Source organism: Podarcis raffonei, chromosome 9 (genome assembly GCF_027172205.1).
Source record: "Podarcis raffonei isolate rPodRaf1 chromosome 9, rPodRaf1.pri, whole genome shotgun sequence".
Classification (NCBI taxonomy): domain Eukaryota; kingdom Metazoa; phylum Chordata; class Lepidosauria; order Squamata; family Lacertidae; genus Podarcis; species Podarcis raffonei.
Genome location: NC_070610.1, coordinates 45,909,220 through 45,931,765, shown reverse-complemented (window position 1 = coordinate 45,931,765; position 22,546 = coordinate 45,909,220). Strand labels below are relative to the sequence as shown.

General features: G+C 39.5%; 2 protein-coding genes across 2 annotated transcripts in view; both read right to left on the bottom strand.

Moving 5' to 3' along the window:
* Positions 1-22,546, bottom strand: part of NDUFC1 (NADH:ubiquinone oxidoreductase subunit C1) — a 255,356-nt gene that overhangs the window by 229,605 nt on the left and 3,205 nt on the right. The window contains exons 3-4 of the mRNA XM_053403346.1: positions 20,054-20,157; positions 19,121-19,207 (exon numbers count right to left, since the gene is read on the bottom strand). Coding sequence (XP_053259321.1) covers positions 19,142-19,207; positions 20,054-20,157 — 170 coding nt within the window. The 3' untranslated portion in view covers positions 19,121-19,141. The remainder of the gene's footprint in view (positions 1-19,120; positions 19,208-20,053; positions 20,158-22,546) is intronic.
* MGARP (mitochondria localized glutamic acid rich protein) lies at positions 1,806-14,745 on the bottom strand. Its single transcript, XM_053403345.1, has 4 exons — positions 14,367-14,745; positions 12,156-12,259; positions 8,485-8,590; positions 1,806-4,382 (listed from the first exon to the last, which is right to left on the bottom strand). Exons 1-4 carry the CDS (start codon positions 14,443-14,445, stop codon positions 4,141-4,143), a joined length of 531 nt encoding a protein of 176 aa, XP_053259320.1. The 5' UTR covers positions 14,446-14,745; the 3' UTR covers positions 1,806-4,140.

Below are 22,546 nucleotides of genomic sequence, written 5' to 3'. Positions count from 1 at the left end.
ACTTCATCTTTAAAACTCCTATAAACCATGTTGGATTTTATTATAAACAAGTCCCCCTGCAAATACACACAGACACAAACTCTCAGGTCAATATTTCCAACGTAACTCTTAATCTACAGGTTTCAGTATCTATTCAGTTGTTAAGATCTGCAGAAGAGCCTCTTCTCTGGGTGCCCCCACCTTCAAAAGTGAGGCATGTAGCAACTGGAGATACCTCATTTGTTAAGCAAGGGAGGTCCCTACTTTGGAGGGTTGTCTTGTGGATTTTTTAATTGTGAGAATTGATTTGGGAACTGTGAAGTTCAAAAGTGGCATATCAATAATTAGAGAAGGAAGGGTTGGTATGGGACAGTTGGAGCACATGTGTACAAGACGTCTGTAGTTTTATTTCCTTATGACAAAGAGCCGTAATATTCATCTTCAGTAGATTGTTAGTTAACTTTAACATCCATGGCACATGTTTATTTAAAATGCCACAGTTATGACTAAAACTAAAACCCACTGAATGCTCTGACAAATGGTATTTTAAAACTAATAGCAGGACCTTTGTACTGTCAACAGTTGTGTTGCAAAGCATAGCCGCTCTGCCTGCATTTGCCATTGAGCCCTACTCTGCAAATAATCTGAAGAAAGTAGAAGTGCCAAAGTCTAAAATACATAGTAACTAATTGATGTTTGGGATTCACAAAAGACATTTCTGTCCATTACAGTTAAGTCTGAGTGGGGATAAAAGTTCAGTCTGCGAAATCCTTTTAAATATCTCAATTAAAGACATATGAATCTTCGAGTAAATGGCAATATCAATGCATGCATTTTTCTTTTACTATATTAATGGAAGCGAATTATTAATGCTCCATGAACATTTAAATGTGAATTAAAAGAAAAAAGGAAGAGCAAACAATTAGCAAAGGCATATGGGCTGCTTATCAGTCATTACCAAAATGAAATAAGATAACCCTAATTCTCAAGGCAAATGTAGCATGAAAGAAACAATAGCATCTCTGGTGCGTTAGACTAACTTAAGAAGGATGCATGTTAAACACATTTTAATTACCAGTAAGTGTTGCTCTAGAATTCTGAACTGGTTGCTTTTTCTCTGCCTTTGTGTGCCATCCTCCATATGCAATGGAATCCTACAAAACTGCCTGCTTATATTAAATAGAACGTACCATGGCAGGCTCTAAGGTTTTGTTGTCATCTGCACATACCCCATACACATTACACACAGACAAACACTGAAAACTGGACTTAATACTAAACTTTGACTAGTTTCTGTACCAAATTCACTAACACTGTTCAGCTCAACAAATTGGGACCAAAAAGGTTGGCTTGTGAATCTCGGGGTACTTTCGTTGCAGTTTGCTGTTAGTCAAACTTGATAATAGCATGAATTATAAAAACTCAACTATTATTTAAAAAACTTTGTGAGTGGCAGGATGTCACATGGTGTCACATGAGTCCAACAGATGCCCAGTTCTGACAACCTCTGATGCTAGACTTGGGTCAGAACCATGTTTGTAGCAGAGGTATCTGCAATTTCTACACTATTCAACAGGCAAGCCAATTTCAAACTGAAAACGGTTAGCCTATTAAAGCTGTGTGGAAGACTGCAATAGATACTGCAAAGTTTCCTTGGGTACCCATATGCATACATTTATAGAACTTTCATTGTGTGACACCATACTAAATATTATCCTGTTACAAAAATAGTTCATTTTTAGCAGATACTGGTATCTGTAGAAACATAATAGACATAAACATAATTCAAGGAAGCACTACAGGTTTCACAAGAATGCAAACAAAAATTGTAAAACAAAATCCTTTATTAAGAGGTAGGCAAGACACAGATTTCAGCATTCTGTTTCCCGGTATCATTATTCCATGTGAAAATGATCTTAATTAGGAATTCAAATCTTCAATTCTGTTAATACAAAATATTTCAGTGCAATACTACATTATGACTGTGCTTACTAATTGTTTTTCCAACTATATGTTTGGGGAAAGGTGCTTCCCCCTCAAAAGTTGAAGCGTTGTAAGGAAAATTTGAGAACCCCTTTATTTTGCAGCTGAAATAAAGCAGCTATATTTCTATCTGATCTCCTAATGTTCTTAAATGAATTTAGCAGTTCCATTTGGAGATACAGTAATGGAAATCACCTATGTTAAAAAACAAAATTAAGTTTATTGTGCCAGCTTGAGTACTTTTACACATTAAAACTGGAATTTCTCCAGCTCTGCTCGTGGTTTTCACTAGTATTGCTTATATTTAATTGTATTGCATCTCATTATATCAGTGTTTTCATCCCATTCTCTTCAGCTTCGGAAATAGCAGTGTGTGCACATTATGCACACAGAGCTATTTCTGGGAAGCCAAATTGGCATTCTCATGAAGCCAGGGGAAAGCTGTAATACAGTAGCAGACAATTATTTCCATCTATAAGGTCTGGAGTTCAGTTGGCTTGCCCCGTTCACAGCATTTCAAGCTTCATGGCTGTGGAAAACTTGACATCCCAGTTAGTTATTGATAAACAAAACTAAGCTAGCTAGCTAAATATAATGCAGTTATTTACATAAAATGGGACAGTTATGTTGCAAGAATGTAAAAAGTCCCAAACAGACTTGGAAGTTTGGTTGGGAATTTCTACCGCAGGAAGGTTGTGTTGTTGTTTTTTAATAAAAAATTGTAATTTATGTATTGCATTTATATCCCACCCTTTTCTCCAAGGCGCTCTAGGTGGCATACATGGTTCTCCCCCTCCCCATTTAATCCCCCCAACAACAACCCTGTGAAGTAGGTTAGGCTGAGAGGGAGTAGCTGGCCCACGGTCACCCAGTGTGCTTCATAGCCAAGTGGGGATTTAAATCCTTCTCCTCTAAGCTCCACCCATTCCAATTCTTTCTGCGGTCTCCCAAGCCAATTTCCATACCCTTCCAGAGGACCCCTAAAAACCTCCAAAACAGATTTTGGGAAGGTACAGAGTGCTTTGGGTATTTGCAAAAATCACCTCCCCACCCCCTTCCCTCTGGCAAGAGTGTCTTGTCCAGATAAGGCTTGCTTCTATAAATTATTTAAGATCAGGTCTTTTTAACTGCAACATCACCAGCAATGACAAAACTGAACTCACGTTACAAATTACTTAATGATGGATACAAATCAGATGACTAAGGGGTGTGTTGGTACTATAGAGCCCTTCCTAATAAAGGCCTATGTTTTATTCATCTAGTTTTTACCAGTTTAATGCTGAAGGCATTATCTGTGATTAAGAGAATGCTGTACAGTGTCAGGTTCCACTGTCCACTACATAATACAAAGAGTTGCAAGGAAATATATTTCCATGGCCAGCAATGAAACAGAGCCTAGAATGCATTCATGTTACTCACTTCCTGGATCGCAGCCATCAAAATTATTTTGGAATGGTCTTATTTGGTCATTGTTTTTAGGGCTAATCAGAAATCACATTCTCATTCTTCGCATAATGAAGTCTGAAAAGCACTCAAAATTATAGGTGGTATTCTCTGCTTGTCTCTACTCAGAGTAGAAACATTGATGTTAATGGACATGTTTAACTTGGGTTCATTCATTTCAAAGTATCCACCCTGAGTGAGAGAAGCATTGAATACAACCCTCCAAATAATGGATGGTTTTGGAAACACGCCAAAAATAATAATAATGTTGTTTTTTAAAAAAAAAATTCAGAAATGCAATGGATTTGGCAGCAGAAGAAAACCACACAAGATTTTGTAATAGTAAATATATTTCTAATGGGCCAAAATGCCTCTCTACACATCTTACAGCTTGTGCATTTAGGAGAGAAAGAGCACACTGAACTGCACTCAATTCTATTTATAACACACTCTCTAGGCATGTTCAGCTATTTCTTCTGGACAAAATCAGGAGCCTTCTACCACAAATGGCAAATTAGGGCTCCTTCTTCCAGAAATATTTTGCAACAAACTACCTAAAATAAGTTGTATGAATTAAACTTGGAAACTGCAGCTGAAATCATATCTCATTTATATTAAAATTCAATTAAGGTTTTAAAATACAAGTTTATTCTGTGTGGAATACTATGTTAACGCGAGCAAAGCAGTGCTTCCTGTGATACAAGGTAAAATGCCTACAGATTTCCATTTGTAATGTTAACCTTGCGTTTGGGCTGCCTCTGAGCTGGAAGGAGCATCTTGCTCTTCTTGCACACCAGAGGATGCCTCTTCAACAGGCGATTCGTCTTCTCTCTGTGCTTCTGCAGATTCAGTGCGCTTTTCATTTTGCACTTCCGATTCACCAGTAGTTACTGCTGCAGTCTCTTCTTCAACTGCATCCTTTACTTCCTCACTTGCATCAGTAGTTTCGTTTGCTTCTGTTTCATCGTTTTCTAAGGCTTCATTTAACATAACAGAGAAATCATGAAGCACAAACATGCAATGTGAAACAGGTTAGCCTGTTACCTTGTTAATATGTGGAAAGAATATATAGCATGAAGCAAAGGATTACTATGAAGTACATAACAAAACAAACAGAAACATGCTACGATAACAGAGAATTATAAATGTACAGCAGTTAAAGACTGCAGCCATCGGGAGGGAAATGGCAAGGATGCCATTGAAAAGAGGCTCAGTTCATGTTCATATTATATGTTTAATATATGAATGATATTATTAAAGCCAACCTTAATAGGCTGCTATGTTTAGAAGCTGCTGTGGAGCATAGCATCATGCTATAGAGCTGCAAATTAAGAAACAGCAAAAGCAAATCTGCTCAGGCCACAGGTCAAACTATACTATCACCTGGATGAAAGAGCAGTTTGTGTATGCAGGAACAGTATTGTCATACTTGAAGTTCCTGAAATGCAATAAATTCTCTGTCCTTTTCACCTGGAGGAAACGGCTCTACACATTCCTTCTACTGAAGTAGATCGCGAGCCAACCACTTTGAGGGTTTTTGTTTTTTTCCAAGCAAGCAGTATAGAAATAAGAAATAAATTGTAGGTTTGATGTGAATGTTTAAACTGCTGCAAACGTCAAAAATACCAAAATGCAGGAATAAGACCAAAATGCAGGAATAAGACAAGTGCTATTTGTGAGCCCAGCTTTCCCACGTTCATGAATTGCGATTCCATTATTATCCGTCTTTTTGCAATAAATGCTGAAGTCCACTGAAACAGAAATGCACACCCCAGCCTAGAAACCCGAGGACATGTTTTCAAACAGGGATTGTAACATTCTAGGTAAGAAGGCATGGAAATGAAGATGTAATTGAACAGGCACCAGCATCACACAGATGAGAACAGTGACCCACAAGCTTTGTTAGCTGACAGACAGCAGCCCAACTGGCAAACAAAGCTGAAGAGAAATTAACAGACAATGACATGCAAAGATAGGTATGTGAACAAAGGGAGAGAGACACTGTCAGGTTTAATAATGATTGGCTACAAAGAACATAATTAATTATTTGATGTGATCAAAACATCCAAATATTATCTAAGTTTGTACTGAGAAGTAGGTATTTCGTTTAACTTTGATAGTAACATGAATAGGGACAATTATTTTAAGTTTTTTGTTTATGTCACATCATTCTCTTATGTATTGGTACAGCAGTGTGTCTTTAAGACTTGAATAAATTGACTTTTAAACAGATCCAGCTCCTCTTTTTCCTGCTAAAACAGAGACCATACTACCCAACTGTGTCCCTCTATGGGATATAAAAAATTTCTAGAAAACTAACCTGTTCACACAAAACACAGATTGACAAGCAAGATAAGTGTTCAGGACCCTTTATTGGACAGTCAATTACAAGTGTATTAATTCAAAACAGCCAGTGTCTTAAGAGTGCCAAGTTATCTTCTATAGGATGTATTTAAGTTGTGTTTTATCTTGGCCTTGAAAAGATATAATTATTGGGGAGTGTTCTCACAAAAATGGAGTTCTATAAGAGATGGTTTTCTCAAGTTTGGCTGCGAGGTATACAACGATGGACTGTCCTTAAAAAAATTAATTCCTCGGTTTTGGAAAGATTTCCTTTGTATTTTATTCTGAAAGTGTAAAAGCAGAGGAACAATTAGAAAGATTTAAATACAACCTTTCTAGTGAAAGAAAGATTAATACAGCAAAGGAGATCAGAAACAAGATTAAGAGAAGGAAACAGAAATTGGAACAAGAAATTGCATGAACACACTCAGAAAATTGCAAAAACTGGAACGTTAGCATACACTATAAACACCATTTTGGAATTTTGCAGGTTATTTCTATTAACATTTCCCTATTCAGTTCAATGTCAAAGAGCTGGTTCATGACAAAAAATCATGGGTTTGCCTTTGAGTGCACACCTAACAGGAAGCTTCGGCATGCAGTATTTTTTCTGTGGTACCCATGTTTGTCACATACATTTTACAATTTTGAGTGTACACTTAACACATTATAGGTGTACAGCTGAAAATATATTACGTGTGAAGTAGCCTAAAGTCTTCTGCTGAGAGGTTAGAGGTTTTGTCTATATTTTTTAGTAAAGTATAAAACAAGTTATGGGTTTTCCAAATCATAGGTGAATTTGAAAGGCATCGCAATATTTAAAAACTTGAGGGAAATATAATACTTGCTTTTCTGAATGTTTCATTTGTTAAGATAATTTAAGCATACAATTTAGATGGAGGTAAGGTCATTTATGAAAGGCAATAAAGGGCCAGGGAAGGAGGAATATCAAATACCCTGCATTCTTCTCATAACAAGGCACATGAAAAGAAGGCAGAAAGACAGGAAGAGAGAAAAATAGCATGTAACATATGAATTAATGGTTTTCAAAACCCAAATGTATTATTCAATATAAATGTTAAAAAGGGGGCGGGAGAAAAACCAGGTCAGGTAAATGCAATTTGATTGCATTCATTGCGTCTAGGTAGGGAAAAGAAAAGCAGCTACATGTGTTGGGTGAGATCCAACAGTGCACATTTTTCAGAGAACAGAAGCAGTTGGGGGAACAGGTACTCCCTGGAGGGTTTTAGGGGACCCTTCAGAAAAGATTTGAGGTTCACAGGGGGCTGGAGAGAGGAGGAAAGGAAAAAGAAGCGTGCTCATGTAACAGTGGATAGTGCCCAGGTAGTCTGAGGATGCATTCAGTGGCTGAGCTGATAGCTATTTGTAGTGTCTAGCTCTGTAACTGCAATCTTAGACAGCAATCCTTTGCGTACTTCCCTGGGAATAAGTCTCACTATACACACAAAAAACTTATTTGTGAATAAATATGCACAGTAGCAAACTGTTTAGAATTTAACTGTGTTGGAAGTACTATTGCATTAACTTACTAGGCAATCCTATACATGCCTACTTAAAAATACATCCTATGTAGAGCTTACTCTCAGGAAACTGGGTATAGGGTCACAGCCTTCTAAACATTCCTTCATCCCTAAGATGAAACAGCTTCCATCAAAGAAACAGATCCTAACTCACGGACTATTCAGTGAGATTAATTAATAGAATTTCACATTTCTATATACTCAGCAGCACTATCTTAATGATCCTTCAGTATGAACTGTATGAGTGAAAACATGTTGGTTCATTCCTGAGTTAAGCCACAGTTCAAACTGAGTTCCCTCTATATACCTTCTTAGTTATTTCATACTGAAATATTTTCATTTATTTAAAATATTAAGCAAATTATAGACATAAAAGCAGTCATTTCAGGAAGCCATTTGGCAGTGCTCATTTAGTTATAATAAGCAGTACTAGAGAACAATTCCCTGGGTTTTGTGTATAGAATTTCCCCCATCAATGACTTAGCTGAGCGCTATATTCAGAGTTTTCTGAAATTCCTGAGCCATCAAGCTCCTGACTGACTGGAATTATAATCTCAAACAAAACCACTTTTGTAATTTTAGTGATATGAGGTCTGTATTTAGTTATCTTTCACTAAACATTCAACCTTCAGCGCTTTATATTTTTTCTCTGTGATGCTTAATGAAATTTTTTAAAAAACAACAACCCCAGACTATGTGTTACATGAACTGAATCACTTTCAGGAATGTCTTTGCATTTTAGTTGCAACAAAATGATCAAATGTATCTGAACAAACTAACAATCATGGATGTAGCCAAGTGGGGCAGCTGCCCCCCCCATCATGTAAATCAATAAAAATACTTAACTGAAGTTCTTGGGCCCCCAACATAAAGTCTGCCCCCCTAACATAAATCCTGGCTAGGCCCATGGTAACAGTAGCAGTGTATGCATACGTAGCATATAAACCTTGCAACCAATAATATTCTAGGACCTAGGAGCCATTAAATTAGAACCATCGTAGTCCTGTCAAAAATAATTAAACAGAACTCTGATACATAGCCATGTAAAGTCTAACATAAAGTTCAGCAGATTAGCAGCTTCTATATTTCCACCCCCCTACTCCTGTCTTTGCTGTTTTAAAAAAAACAAAACAAAATGCCCTTAAGACAATTAACATTGAAGTATCATTTGTAAATGCATAAATTCTCAACTTACACTGAGGAGGCCACGGTTTTGGTTTCCATTCTGCTACAGTTCTTTGCTGCATATCAGTGATACGTTCGTTGTACCTGGATTTGTCAGAAGTAACCGTTCTGTAGGCCTAAAAATAATAATTGCACTTATCTCCATATGCCAAGACTGTGTTCTTTGCTTTTCCTATTAATTTTTATAGTTTGCAAAAATAATACATATCATCAAGGGGGGAAATGAACCAAATCCCACATAATCTGTAGCTCTACCCACTTCCATTTAGGGAATGCTTGTAGTGTCAGAACATGGGATAGAAAAAACAAACCAATAATCCATACAGAACTGTTGACATAAAGTTCAGGTTGGAAAAAACAACTGTGACATCATTGACCAAGGGACAAGTGGGGGAATTGACTAAATAGCATTCCAGATTATAATGTGGAGGTGGACTTCTACCACTTTCTTTGTACTTATAAACATAATAAAGTTGCACCAATCAATGAAGAATGTGTCTTTCTTATATTCCATGTAAGACTCTCAGCTTTTACTAACTTTTCCATAAATGCAATAAATGCAAAACAAAAACACAGTGCTACAAATAATCCAGCATGTCAACTTTTAGATCTTTCTAGTGCTTACTCCAAGGCTAGTTTCTAAAGGGCCTCTTAGGCACATGGAAACACTGTTGTGCGTATATTTATTCTTGACATGAATGGGCATTCTCCAAATAACTCATACTCTGATTTGCTCCTCTCTACTAGATAAAGTGTCCTTTTTTTACTAGTTGGCTTCTTGCGCTGCGTTAAAGTCACTTTCCAAGGTCTCCCAAATTCTAGGATTTGTTTTTCAGCCAACATGATATTGGGGGTTTTTTTGAGTGAAATGTATAGAGATCGCAGTGAGTATTTTTATATATAGGCTAGCCTTTTTAATGAAGAGGGTCAGATTAAACATTAACGATCAAATGTAATTGCTTATAGCCAAAAGCCACTGCAAACCAGGAATAAAATAAGAACACACAGAGATCATAAATAAAGATTAATAAAACATATAAACTCTATCACCAAAATACAGTATATGAATATATGTATACAAACACAGGAATGTTAATAAATTTTCTTTAATAGGTTAACATGAGAGATAAAAATATATAAATTAAACTGTAACACCCTATTCTAGCTTTATAAAAATTATATCAAAGTATTTAAAATTTGATTAAAACCCTCTTCAGAATATTAAAATCAGATGAAATGATCTATTAATTAGAGTCAGATTCAAAGTTCTATTGAGAGCGACAACACATTGACCTGGCTTGCATATCACGCTAAGCCAAGCCATTGCTTAGCAAAAATGTACTGTATAAGCTCTCAGGCAGCAGCTGCTTGTTTTGCTGCTGCACTCAGCTAAGCGATGGTTTCGTATGTTATATGAACCTGGGGCCTCTTGGGCACCTGGGGCGGCACGCCCAGGAGCGGGGTGAACTGCCCATGGGGGTGGGACGGGGGGCACAGTGCCCATAGAGAGGGACGGGACAGGCAGCACTCATGAGATGGGGCATGTGGTGCCCATAGGAATGGGGGGTGCCACGGGGCCTCAGCCGCCCTACAGCTGGGGGGAGGCAGTCAGCAGACAGTGTGGAGTCTGCAGGCGCCAGAGGCGTGTGGCTCGGGCACGCTGCAGGCCCCACGGTGAGTGCCACCTGCCATTTTGTGTCCCCCCCCAGTGGCAACACCCGAGGTGCACCTACTGCACCCCCTGGCTACGCCCCTGAACCTGGGCTCATGAGTTAGCTCTGCTGGACAAACCATGAACTAGTGGACAATGCTTGCTTTCAGTTCATGGTTAGTCTAGAGAGAGCTAACCCATGGGCCTGAGCTCATGGCATACTAAACTGAGTCTAACTCCTCTTGTCTCTGAGTTTTATTGGTGTAACTCAGAAGATCAGCCATTTTTGGCTTACAACAAGTGCAGCACAACAGCAGAATGATGGGCGAGGATCTCCTCTCCGAAAGCTTGCACATTTGCACTAAGCCATGGTTACTACGTTAAAGGTAAGGTTAAGGCAATGTAAGACTGTTGTTTGTATTTTATTTTCTGTTTGCTTAAGCAGGTAGAAATGTTATAGTATAACCTTACAAAAAGTTTTATGGCATATCTTCTATTTATTTAGCCTATGTTCGCGATAACGTTTTGATGACTAGTGTTATTTTTGTAGTAAAGCTTATGATAGCAATAAACAATAGTTAAACAAGCACTGCTATTCAAACATATATTACTTAGAATTAAGCTCTATTGATATCATTTCCAAGTTCTGAAAATCAAAGCCGAAATGTGTAGCAACTAATGAAGATTAGACAAAGACAACTGAATGCTCGATTCAGCTGGTTAATCTCCTAGGTACGAGTTAGAAGAAATGAATAACATATTTACTGTGTGTGTGTGTGTGTGTGTGTGTGTGTGTGTGTGTTTAAATATTAAAATATTGCATTCCTGAGTGGTGGGAAGTAGTACAAAGCTCATTTCCTTTGGTGGGAAGAAGGTCTTGGTGTCCATTTACTACATTTACATATTGAGAAGGTAGAACAGGTAGGATCAGTCAGTAGGAACAATCAGTGTAAGCATCAAACTATACATGACAATGAGTTCATGCAGCCTTTTCCCCATAATTTTTTATGTAGGTTTGTTTTGTTACACAATCCATAGCTATGGATGATACAATCTTAAGTTAAATAGCTGCATGGGACTGGGAAGCATAAATATCCCCAGCACCAACACACATACTTGAGACTGCAGGCTCTTTGAATTCATCATATTGATCGAACAAACTTTACAATTATTATTTCTAATGCCCATCTTTGACACGAAGACTATACTAGAACTGCCACTGGCATTTGCTTCCAATTTCCAATAAAACTTTTCTTGGAAAACTATCCTAAAACCAATCTATTGCTGTGTACAATCACCTTGACATTTAGGATATGTCTAATATTAACTTTTAAGTTGTCATCATTGAAGTAAGAAGGATTTACTTCTAGTAAATGTGCATAGCCTTGGCCTGTAGTTCTAGTATTTTCTTTCTGGGTAAATCTAGTTTCGTAGTCTGCTTTGACAGGAAAATGTGCATTAATATTACTGCATTATAGCAATAAGCAGAAACAAGTCACCCAACCCCAGTTCAGACTCCAGCTTTAGTGGTTTATCATCAGAAAGTTATTTTGGAATGGAGCACTCTCACAATCATTACTTATTTTTTCCCTTAAAATTTAGACATAAATTTAGTCCATAAAATAAGAGGTGAGCGACTTGTTGCCCCTCCCCATTTGTTGTTGAACTCCAGTTCCCATCAATTCCAGCCATCATGGTCAATGATCAGGAATGATGGGAGTTATAGTTCAGCAATATCTGGAAGGCCGTAAATTCCCACCTCTGCTGTAAAATGTTGGATTAAACACTTGACTTTTACAACACAACACAATGGACGTCTACCCAAATCCCATTAGTTCAAAGGGGATTATTTCTAGGTAAGCAGGTATGTATAGGATTTTGGTCTCAAAGTCAGCAGCTTGCTACCAGAAAACATTGCAAGTGAAGTTCCAACTTAAATTTTGGTTTGACTACATTATCATTTCTCTATCCTGTTGAGAAGAATGAGTGTTTTTGGACAATGTAAACAGATGTGTAAAGAAAGCACTCACTAAAAAACCTCCTGCAGCAGCAGCACCAGCAACAAGCAGATAATAAATAAAGTTCTCCCCAGAAGATCCAGGAACGCTTCCAGATGACATCTGGCGGAAAGGTACTTCAAAAATGAAAGCTATAATATTAGTGATAATACTAAAAACACAAAACAAAACAGTAAATTCAACATGCTGTAATAGAGATAATCTAGAGATCTTTTTAAAGAAAGGTATCAGCTACAAATCTCATAATGTAAGATAAAGACAGGATCAATAGTTCTTTGGATCATACAAATCCACTGTTGCACTTAGCATTTTCATAAGTTATTGGTAATAGATCAAACCGACCCATTAACAGGAGAAGCAGTTGTTAACGCTGTCCAGGATTTTCAGCGAGGAGACTTTCCTAGTTTACCTGGAGACACTGAGGTCTTCAGCATGCAAAACATGTACTCTACCACTGAGCTAGTCTTTCCCCATAACAACAACATGATGCCCTTTCACATGAGAAGGTGAATCCCAGGAAAAGTTTCTGCACCTGATGAATGGCACAGAGTAACCAGGTAATACAAAGTGGAAATATAATTTTAAGACATTCTTAATGTGGACTTGAATATGCTGACCAGAATGAAGTTTAAGCCAGGTGTTCATTTGTTTTTTGAATGGGGCATGATAAATCAGTTGGTTAGAGCACAGTGCTGAGAACACCAAGGTTGCAGGTTTGATCCCCGTATGGGATAGCTGCATATACCTGTGTCACAGAGGGTTGAACTAGATGATCCTCAGGTTCTCTTCTAACTCTACAATTCTATGATAATGCAAATGTTTTAAAAAGGATAGACATGGATTTTTCTCCCTTGCTCCAAAGAGTTTCTCTAGTCTAACCATCTTGTCTTGAAATTAATAATGTAAGATACCTGAGGGCCTCATCACACAGTCCCTACCACAGTGCCCCATATAAGCACTCCTGTAGCGTTTTTTCAATCAATAAATGGTGCAGATGTAAACTACATTGTTTTGGGAGAATTGTGGCATCTTCTTTCAAGACAGAACTTCTGCTACTGCATTCCTACATTACACAAGTCACACTATTATATAACTAGGAAAAATGCACAGTCATGTGGAATATGGCCATACACTCCTATTTGATGTCAGTAATGGGGCTACAACCTTCCCTTATCCCACTGCCCAGGCCATTTCTTAACATGTGTATAGCATTTTAAGTATATGCTTGTCAAACCTAATAACAAACAAACAATGGAAGCACCAATCTGACTCTTGCCAATTTACAAAACTTTCAGGGAAGAAATCATACTGCTTGGACAAAATATCCTCAAACACAGTCATCTGTCCCACTGACACCCTCGGTATTAAAGAGCAGTGTGGCTACCTCTCCTGCAGAACCGCTAATCCGAATCCATCCCCTGAGGGCAAAACAGACTACTAGACATAGATATGGGCTAGTATAAACAGTGTACAGTCCTTAACTAGCAGGATCCATCTTTCTAACCTAGAAAGGCCCAGATCGATCCTCGCGGATAAGGACGTACACTGTGCAGATAGAGGACGGATTATTTTATGAGCAGAATCAGCAAGTTCTCGCCAGTTTGTGCTACCTCAGCCACATTCACATGCCCAGTAAGAAGGGAAATCACCAGCCCTTTATTAATTTTTCCCGGACTCTCCCTCTCCAACACCCTGCGCCGTTTTCTCTCCCTTCAGTCTGAATTGCTGTCAGCTGCTTACACACTGGCCCGGGGTATGTGTGTTTGTGATTCTGGCTGTCATCTTTTCCCCTCCGGTAAACAGTCCCACCCTGGTCTCCGCTAGCCAAAATAACTTCGGAGGGGAAACAGAAAAACACAAGAGGCTCTTGTGGCTTGCTTCTCCCCCCACGCCAGGCTTAAGATGCTGCTGCTCCGCCGCCAGGAAGAGCCTCGTGGGTCTCGCTGGCGCCGAGGGGCTGGGCGAACGCGAAGCGGCTCTCCTGAGCGCCAGGAGCCGCGTCCTCTCGGCTCCCCTCCATTGCCTCAGCGCCGTGACCTTCGCGTCTCCTTTCCCAGGCAGCCAACGCAAACACCGGCGCCCTCAACCTCTGCGCGCCCTCCTCGCCCAGCAGAGCCACGCGGCTCCTCACCAGCCCCCGCTCCTCGCCTCGGCGGGCTTCTGGGGGGCTTTTTCGACGGCGCAGCCACGCGCGCGACCCTTCCTCCCCCCCCCCCAACTCACCGTGTCCGCGGACGAAAGGGGCAGCCCCTTGCGTGAGGCGGCGGGCCAGAGGGCGCCACGCGAAGCTGCAGAGGTGCATGGTGGTGCTGGTGGCGGCGGCGGCAGCAGCGCAGAGTGGGCTGCCGCGCAAGGGTTCACCTCGTAGCCTGGAGAGCTTCTGTTCGGACAAGAGTGACAGGCGGAGACGCGGGAGAGACGGGGAAGAGCGAGGCGGCGACGAAAGGCGAGACTTCGGCCAATCCAAGCGCCGCGGCTCCGCCCTGCCTGCGTGCGTGCGTGCGCTCAGCTTGCCCTGCGGCTCTCTTCAAAGCGGTAGCCTTTCCGCGCTGGCCTGGCCCCCAGGGCGGTGGGGACCTGCGAGGGGGCGGGAGTCTTCCCCGCTGCCCCCTCACCTTCAGCGGAACAGCCTCGACTAGGACAACGAGAAGGGCCTGCAGAACTGGGGAAGTGGGAGGTGCTGGAATGTGTCTGCAGCAGGAGGCTTTTGCCCGACGGAACGCACACACCACATGCATGCACACCGCGCCCCAGGACGCCAGTGGCGTTACAGTATTTGCAGAATTGGAGCTTAGCTGTGTTTTGTATGTAACCTGGGGGGCATTTGAGACGGATGGGTAAGTGAGGTTTCCCACGCCCACCCCCAAACTGGCTGGAAAAGGGGACTCTTTCTGTCTGCACAAAGATGCAGCACCAGAATTTCTTCCCCTTATTACAAGGAAGTAGCTGCAGGCGCTCACACACCAATATTGGCACCTCAATAAACTGGCAAGACAGGCCAGTGCTGTTTAGCTAGGTTCATGGTAATATAGGTTAATTTGAGGCAGGACCGAGCTCTAACCCATTTGCAAAGCTGCGTGTTGTTATGTAAAGGCTAAATAAACGGTAGTGTCTCCGAGCACCATGTTTTCATCGCCCCTGAATGAGCAATTAGAGCTGCTCCCCCATCTTGGCATTAAAAGGGTGGGCCAGGCTAATATACCACTTTTCTTGTCACTAAAAATAGGGTTGCAACCTTGCTGCAAAATCCTCTGTGTGACGAAAGTACCTCTGTTCCGTTTTAAAATGGCAATGGCTTATAACAGAATTTCATAGTAAAGGAGATTCTTTGTTTCAGGGTCATGGATTCAAGCCCCAGCGTTGGGCAAAATATCCCTGCATTGCAGTGGGTTGGATTAGATGATACTATAAAACGCCCTTTATGTGCTTGGCCTTAAGTTCCAAGCCAACTTCCCCAGGTACACATGTCTGCCTGCAGCAGCTTTCCTGGAACCCTTCCCCCACTGAAATTAGGCTTGAATGTATTCTGTTGTTGCCACTCAGTAGAATGGTGAGTGCAGAACCCACAACCATTTATCCAGTTTCCAAATGAGCTATAAAAGAAACACATTTCACATAATGACATTTTTCATTTAGTTGGCTTTTGTTCACTCCACTTCAGAGGCTAGTTGTTTTATCTATGTTTTTAGTGGTTCTTATTTTTATCTAAGTGGCCTCGAGTCCCATTAGGGGGAAAATGTGGAGTATAAATATTTATTTATTTATTTATTTATAATAATAATAATAATTATCTTACTTTAATATACAAAAGCATCTCTTCTTTATTATTTTTTCACACTCAAAAATATAGAATTTGAACAGTCATACTACAAGAAGTAGGAAATGGGATGAGAACAAAAAACATTGCAAAAAAATCTGCTAAATGCCTGTAATATAACACGTGCCTATAAACCTTATAGGAAACCTTCAAATGAATCAAAATAGATTCTTACAAGTGTTATGAGTGCTTGCATTCAGTTGCCATCCTATGTATGGTAATCTGGGCCTCAATTAACTCAGCAGGATTTAATTCTGCATAAACATGCATAAGATTGTTTTGCATAGCTTCTACAGGATGGCATGACATGTACAAGAAGCCACACACAATGCTGCAGATTAATGAATATAAATGGAAGTTACGACTGAATAATGTGACTAAGGCTGCAATCTTATGGTCTCTGGGGAGGTTCTGGTGGACACAGAATGCTGTGGATCCCCGTCTGCTAGAACTGACATGCCTTCAGAACAGAGGGAGTGGAAAAGTACCCTAGAGCTGGAATATTTATTTTCTCTCCCCTTGGGATCAATGGGAAGCAAAATATTTTTAAAAATAACCTAACAAAGGACAAATAAAGAAAAGGAAGCATCACGCTAGAAAGGGCTGTTAAATAAATTTGGAAATACACAAGTGAAATCTAGTCAATTTATTTTAAATTACGATGCCAGTTTGCCTTGCAGTCTTTGAAAATATAATAGTGTGACACAGCCAATTATCTTCAGCTTGAAAAGAAGAGGCGCAGAAATATGCTGTAGGTGAATCAACCTTGAAATATAACTTAATTCAAGAATCCACTCTACTGTAATTCTAGAAACAACTCTTGAGAATATGAAAGAGTAGTGTGGATGATCCATAAGGGAAATGAATCATCCACTTGCTGTGGAAGTATTTCATGTTGAGAAAATATTTAGGAATACCCTCGTAAGATTCTGATACATTTTTTTAAAAGAGGAACAGAGGAGTCCCACTGCGGTTGACAAGAAATGAACAGGGAAACTGTTAAATAATGCAAAGCTGAAGAGTTGAACCAAATTCCAATATATCCCATATATTCTCCTTATGCTCTTTATTACTGCACTGTTACTCCAAGTAAACAATGTAAACACAGCAGCAGCAGCATCTTCTCATATGATCTGCAATAACCATAGCTACAGTGGCAGTAGCCTCAAAGTTTTGATAGTAAATAAATAATAATTAGGGTTGCTATTAATGAACAAAAATGCTGAGAAGGAATACAAAAGCTAATGTGCACAAGTGAAGTCAGTAAATCATGTTGCAATCCTACACACTTGTGAGACAAAATCCTACTGAGTTCAACATACAAGATTGCACTGTCATACATTATTTTTCTATACAAAATAGGGTCAGAAACTTTTTTTCTGATGGAATATATTTTATTCATAGCCTTTAGAAACAACCATGTGAAGCATAGAGATTTCAACCACCTTCCATGCTTTCTTTGCTTTATTTCAGGAAAATTAGAATTAGTTTGGAGTTAATCCAACAACCAATGGGTTATTTACTAACACAAAAATATCCTTGTAGACTATGCATTGGCTGTAACAGTTTCTATGGAGCATCTTCAACCTAGAAAAGAGAGGAGGTAATTAAGCCATACTATAAGACTGTACAGGTGCAGTCTTTACATGGCCCACAGGGTATTTTCTAAGCCAGGAAACATGACAGTCTTACGGATTTTGATGCAAAATTAACAATGGGGAAAGTGATTGCCTAACCCTGCCTGAGTACTCTTTGTACTCTTGGTCTGTCTCTTTTGTCACAGAAAACTAATAACTAAGTGCCTAATGTGACTAAGTGACTGATGATAGTTAATCAGATAAACAGTATTTTAATCAATATTTAGTCTGTTAAATAATCACAAGCTGCTAAAGTAGAATGTGATTACTCCAGTTTAGAAGCCAGGAACATACTAATAGGGAAACAATGGACAAAATACCAGGATTAATGAGTTTGCTATAGAAACAGTGTAATGCTGAACCGAGCAGCATGCTATGCCTCCATCCATTCCATGCTGTCAGCAGAGTACTGCACAGGGACTGTGCTATGTGAATGTCCAGTAGGCAATCTTTAATGAAAATAGCAGTGTGTTTGAGAATTTGCAGAATGCAAACCGTATCACAAAATCAATCATTTGCATCTCCCAAAGGTGCAGCAATCATCATAGCTGTCCTGCTTTCTGCTCTTTAGTGGGAGATGACAGAAGACAAGGCCAAGAATACATATTTACACATCTATAATTAGCAGCTGCATGGCTGCTAATAATACAATGAAGAAGAGACTCACTTTCTGTCTTCTCCTACTGTCCTGTTATTTAAAACAATGGGGAACAGGAGCTCTGAGCAACAATTGAGAATATAATGTAGCCTACATTTGGATATAATGATACACAATTACTTTTTATTGTAAGTATGAGCCCAGGTGAGCCTCAGGCTCATGTGTTCTCCCACAGGCACAGTTGGCAAAATCTAGCTTCGACTTATAATTTTGACTAATCATAGGTTAGAAAATCCTGAAACATGGTTAATCTTAACTATGGTTAATTGAGTCAAGCCAGGTTCATACCCCGTGGTTTAAAACTGGTCTGCTTCAACTAACCACAATTTGCCATGGTTTAGACATATCACTAAGCTGTGATTAACCAAAATCAGAAGTGAAAACTTCCAAACTCCTCCATCTCACATGACAAAGAAGGGTGAAAGGAAGAGTAGAGGAGCCTGAGGCTTCCCTAGGCTCATTTTCATAATTATAAACCATTAGCATGGTTTACCATTATGTTGGAATGCAGTCATTATATTTTACTGTAAGGACAAAGTCTTGGATGTGGAACTGAAGAGTGCAGGGCAGATGGGGAAGTCAGCCATCAGTTGGCACCATAAGAAGTAACTTGGACAGATCACTTAACTTAAAAACAGCAACACAATAAGCAGACCAAGGCACTTATTTTGAAATACAGCAGAAATGAGTCAACTAGGACATTAAAAAACTGAGGAAAACAGCAATAGAGTATTAATGACAAAACTGCAACATTTGTGATCTCTGCTGTTCATTACAGGCAACAATCTTACAAGTTGGATTATTATATAAACAAGAGCAACCACATCCAGAAAAAAAGTGAGGTTTATAGCTTTATTCAGATCTCACCATAATTTTAGCACCTCCATTATGAACCTCTCTCTGCTTTTCGCCTTTCATATTCTGCTTGATGTTCATTATGCTGCTTTAGGAGCTAAAAAATAAATACACATGGTTTAAGAGCATGAGACACGCAGAGTCAAAATGATTATTTTAGGGTGGACAGGCATTAAGTGATCAGTGTTAAGGGCTGATCTGAAACCATTTGATTAATTATACATTCAAAATTAAATATTTATTATTGCAGGGGTAGGCAACCTTTTTCAGCTGGAAGAATACATTCCTTTGTGGGGAACCTTCTGGAGGCTGAGTGGGAACAGAGTGGGTGTAAATTTTAGTTTCCAATTTGTAAAGCTGTAGCAAGAACAGTTTACTCTTTCTTATACTTTGAAATGCTGCTAAATAATGCATTTCTACTCATATAAACACTTACAGTGGCCTAATTTGCACATCGTAAAGCTAAACCACACTTTATTAAACTATGGCTTATGATTACTGTGCAAACCTTGCCCAGGTTTACCTATAGTTTGCCAAGAAAACAAGATCTGAAGACATGATTTATTGGTTTATAACACTCATCCTGTTTTAATTATGGCTTGAGATTTCAGCACTATGGTTTGCCTGGCCACTCACCAAACAAGAATAGCTGGAAAACAAACCAAACTTTAGAAGAAAAAAGTAATGGTTTGACTGATCATTCATGGAACAACTTGTGGCTAACTTGTGATTTGTTAAACAAACAATGACTTGGTATATGTGCAAACCAAGCCAATCAACAATGTGCCTTGAATGTGGAACTGTAATTGTTCAAATGATTAGTAATTAGTGGACCCAAACTAAGCATAACGTATTATCACATTTCCTTTATTGACAAAAGTAACTGATTAAGGAAGAGTTACTTTGAAAACACTGCTAATCACATCCACAGTGTAATTCTTACCAGCACCCATATTGCTACTGAGGCACCAAAAGTCAGGCCAACTTTAACCCAGTTCGGTCTGCTTATATCATCAGGCTGTGCCCTGAACGCAGAACGAGATGGTTCTGAAATAAAGGAGTTTAGAAACATGTTAGTTCTGAGAGAAAATTTTGGAGAGAGCGAGCAGTTTACTTATGAAAAGGGGCTTTCACTGCATTCTGTTGGAATAATTCTTCAGTCAGTCATTGATCACCTTGACTTATAAGAACAGTGGCAGAAACTGTACAAATTGGAAATGTTCATTCCATATGATGAATTGACACAGCAGTTACTATATGAATTTATATTTGTAAAGAATAGCACAGCAATGTGGTAATATTTTGTGTTAAAGGAAAGAATACATAACAGGGTTTTTAGAATGGATTTTGTCTAATGGGGATGGAACAGATAATAGGAAAGGGTTCTTTTAGCAATATCAGGGCAAACGAAAGAGACAGTATTAAGCGCTGATATTTTAATATTCTGTATTTCAGGAGACAACTCTAGCTGTTCCCTAATGTCTCTGTTTTAGTCAATATAGACCAAGTCACTGTTCTTTTTGACTCCTTCGTTGTGGCTTGCTTGCGAAAATTATTTTTCATTCTAACCTAGGCTATGTTTGCAAAACCAATCTACTGCTATTCTTACAGTTTCAGTACAGTGGTACCTTGGGTTACATACGCTTCAGGTTACAGACTCTGCTAGCTCAGAAATAGTACCTCGGGTTAAGAACTTTGCTTCAGGATGAGAAGAGAAATCGTGCTCTGGCGGCGCGGCAGCAGCAGGAGGCTCCATTAGCTAAAGTGGTGCTTCAGGTTAAGAACAGTTTCAGGTTAAGAACAGACCTCTGGAACGAATTAAGTACTTAACCCGAGGTACCACTGTATTATGCTACTTTGTTCCCACTTAATTCACTCAAACCCTGAAAAGATATATTTTTTAAAAGCTTTAAGTTCTTTTATAGACAAAGCACCAATACATGCTTTGTTTCAGTCACTTCTTATCTCCACACAAATCATAATCTAGAGGAAAAGTAAACATGGCAAGGAAGAAGAAACATCCATGGAGAGGATTAGGGAAGATGAGAGTAAAAACAGTCCATGGTACTTGGGAGCAGGTGCAGGAAAGATGTGACTAAGATAGTTTATTGTACTGTATTTTTAAATGGCTGTCTAATTATCAGAGAGGAGAGGTAAAGAACTGAGCTCATTCTGATACGAAGAAATAGCACATGCAAATGCAACACACAAGAACTGCTTTTTAGCATCAGACCATCTAGCCCAGCCTTCTCCAACCTGGTGCTCTCCAGCTGTTTTGGACTACACTCCCAACAGCCTCTGCTACTGCTGTATCATTAGTTACTTCTGGGACCAGCAGATTTCAGACAGGTCAGATACACTTTCTTTGTTTACTGGGACCCAAATACGTACCAAATACAGCCAGAAACAAATGATGTATCTATAGAGTTACAAAAGGGTGCCACTTGAGCACATTCTGAGGTTAGGAATTTGTTCCGAGGTTAGAACTAAGCTGAGCTAAGAGTCCTTTCACACAGAAGTCTACTCCTGGTTAGCCGCCTTAACTTTAGCAGCCTAGTTTAGATGCAAAAAGTGTTTTGCTGTGGCTATTTTTAAGACAGATGACAGGTAGAAAGCCTTGTCAAATACTGCAGGTCACCCAGAGATCTACCAGTAGATCCCAATCTACCTTCTACCCATTCTGCCCTATGCCGGCTCTCTAGGACCGCGGTTCCCAACGTGGGGCAGAGGCCCCACAGGGAGGCAATTTGATTTTTAAGGGGGGCAATTTGAGAATGAGTTATAAACAATTAATGGCCTTTTAGGCTTCCTAAATAGGAGTTTCGTGAATAGTGAAGTGAATAGGAGTTCACTTTTTGAATAAAAATAATTATATGGGGGGGGGGGAATCAGGATTTTAGAGATGCTTAGATGGAGCATGGCCAAAAAAAAAAAAAAGGGTGGGAACCACTGCTCTAGGATCTCTGGCATACGTCTTTTTCAGTCCTACTCTTCAAAAGAGACTCTAGGGAGTCAGAAAAAAAGAATAGGAGTACAGTGGTACCTCAGGTTAAGTACTTAATTCGTTCCAGAGGTCCGTACTTAACCTGAAACTGTTCTTAACCTGAAGCACCACTTTAGCTAATGGCGCCTCCTGCTGCCGCCACACCGCTGGAGCACGATTTCTGTTCTCATCCTGAAGCAAAGTTCTTAACCCGAGGTAATATTTCTGGGTTTGCGGAGTGTGTAACCTGAAGCGTGTGTAACCTGAAGCGTATGTAACCTGAAGCTTATGTAACCTGAGGTACCACTGTAAATGAAACAACACGTGCATTGAACCAGCTACTAAAGAAATAACATACAAGCTTCTTACGGGGAGCTTGTAAGAAACGGAAAATTGGGGAGGGTGTGAAAGTTTACGTCAGGAAAAGGGTAACTGATGTCCATTCAGCTCATC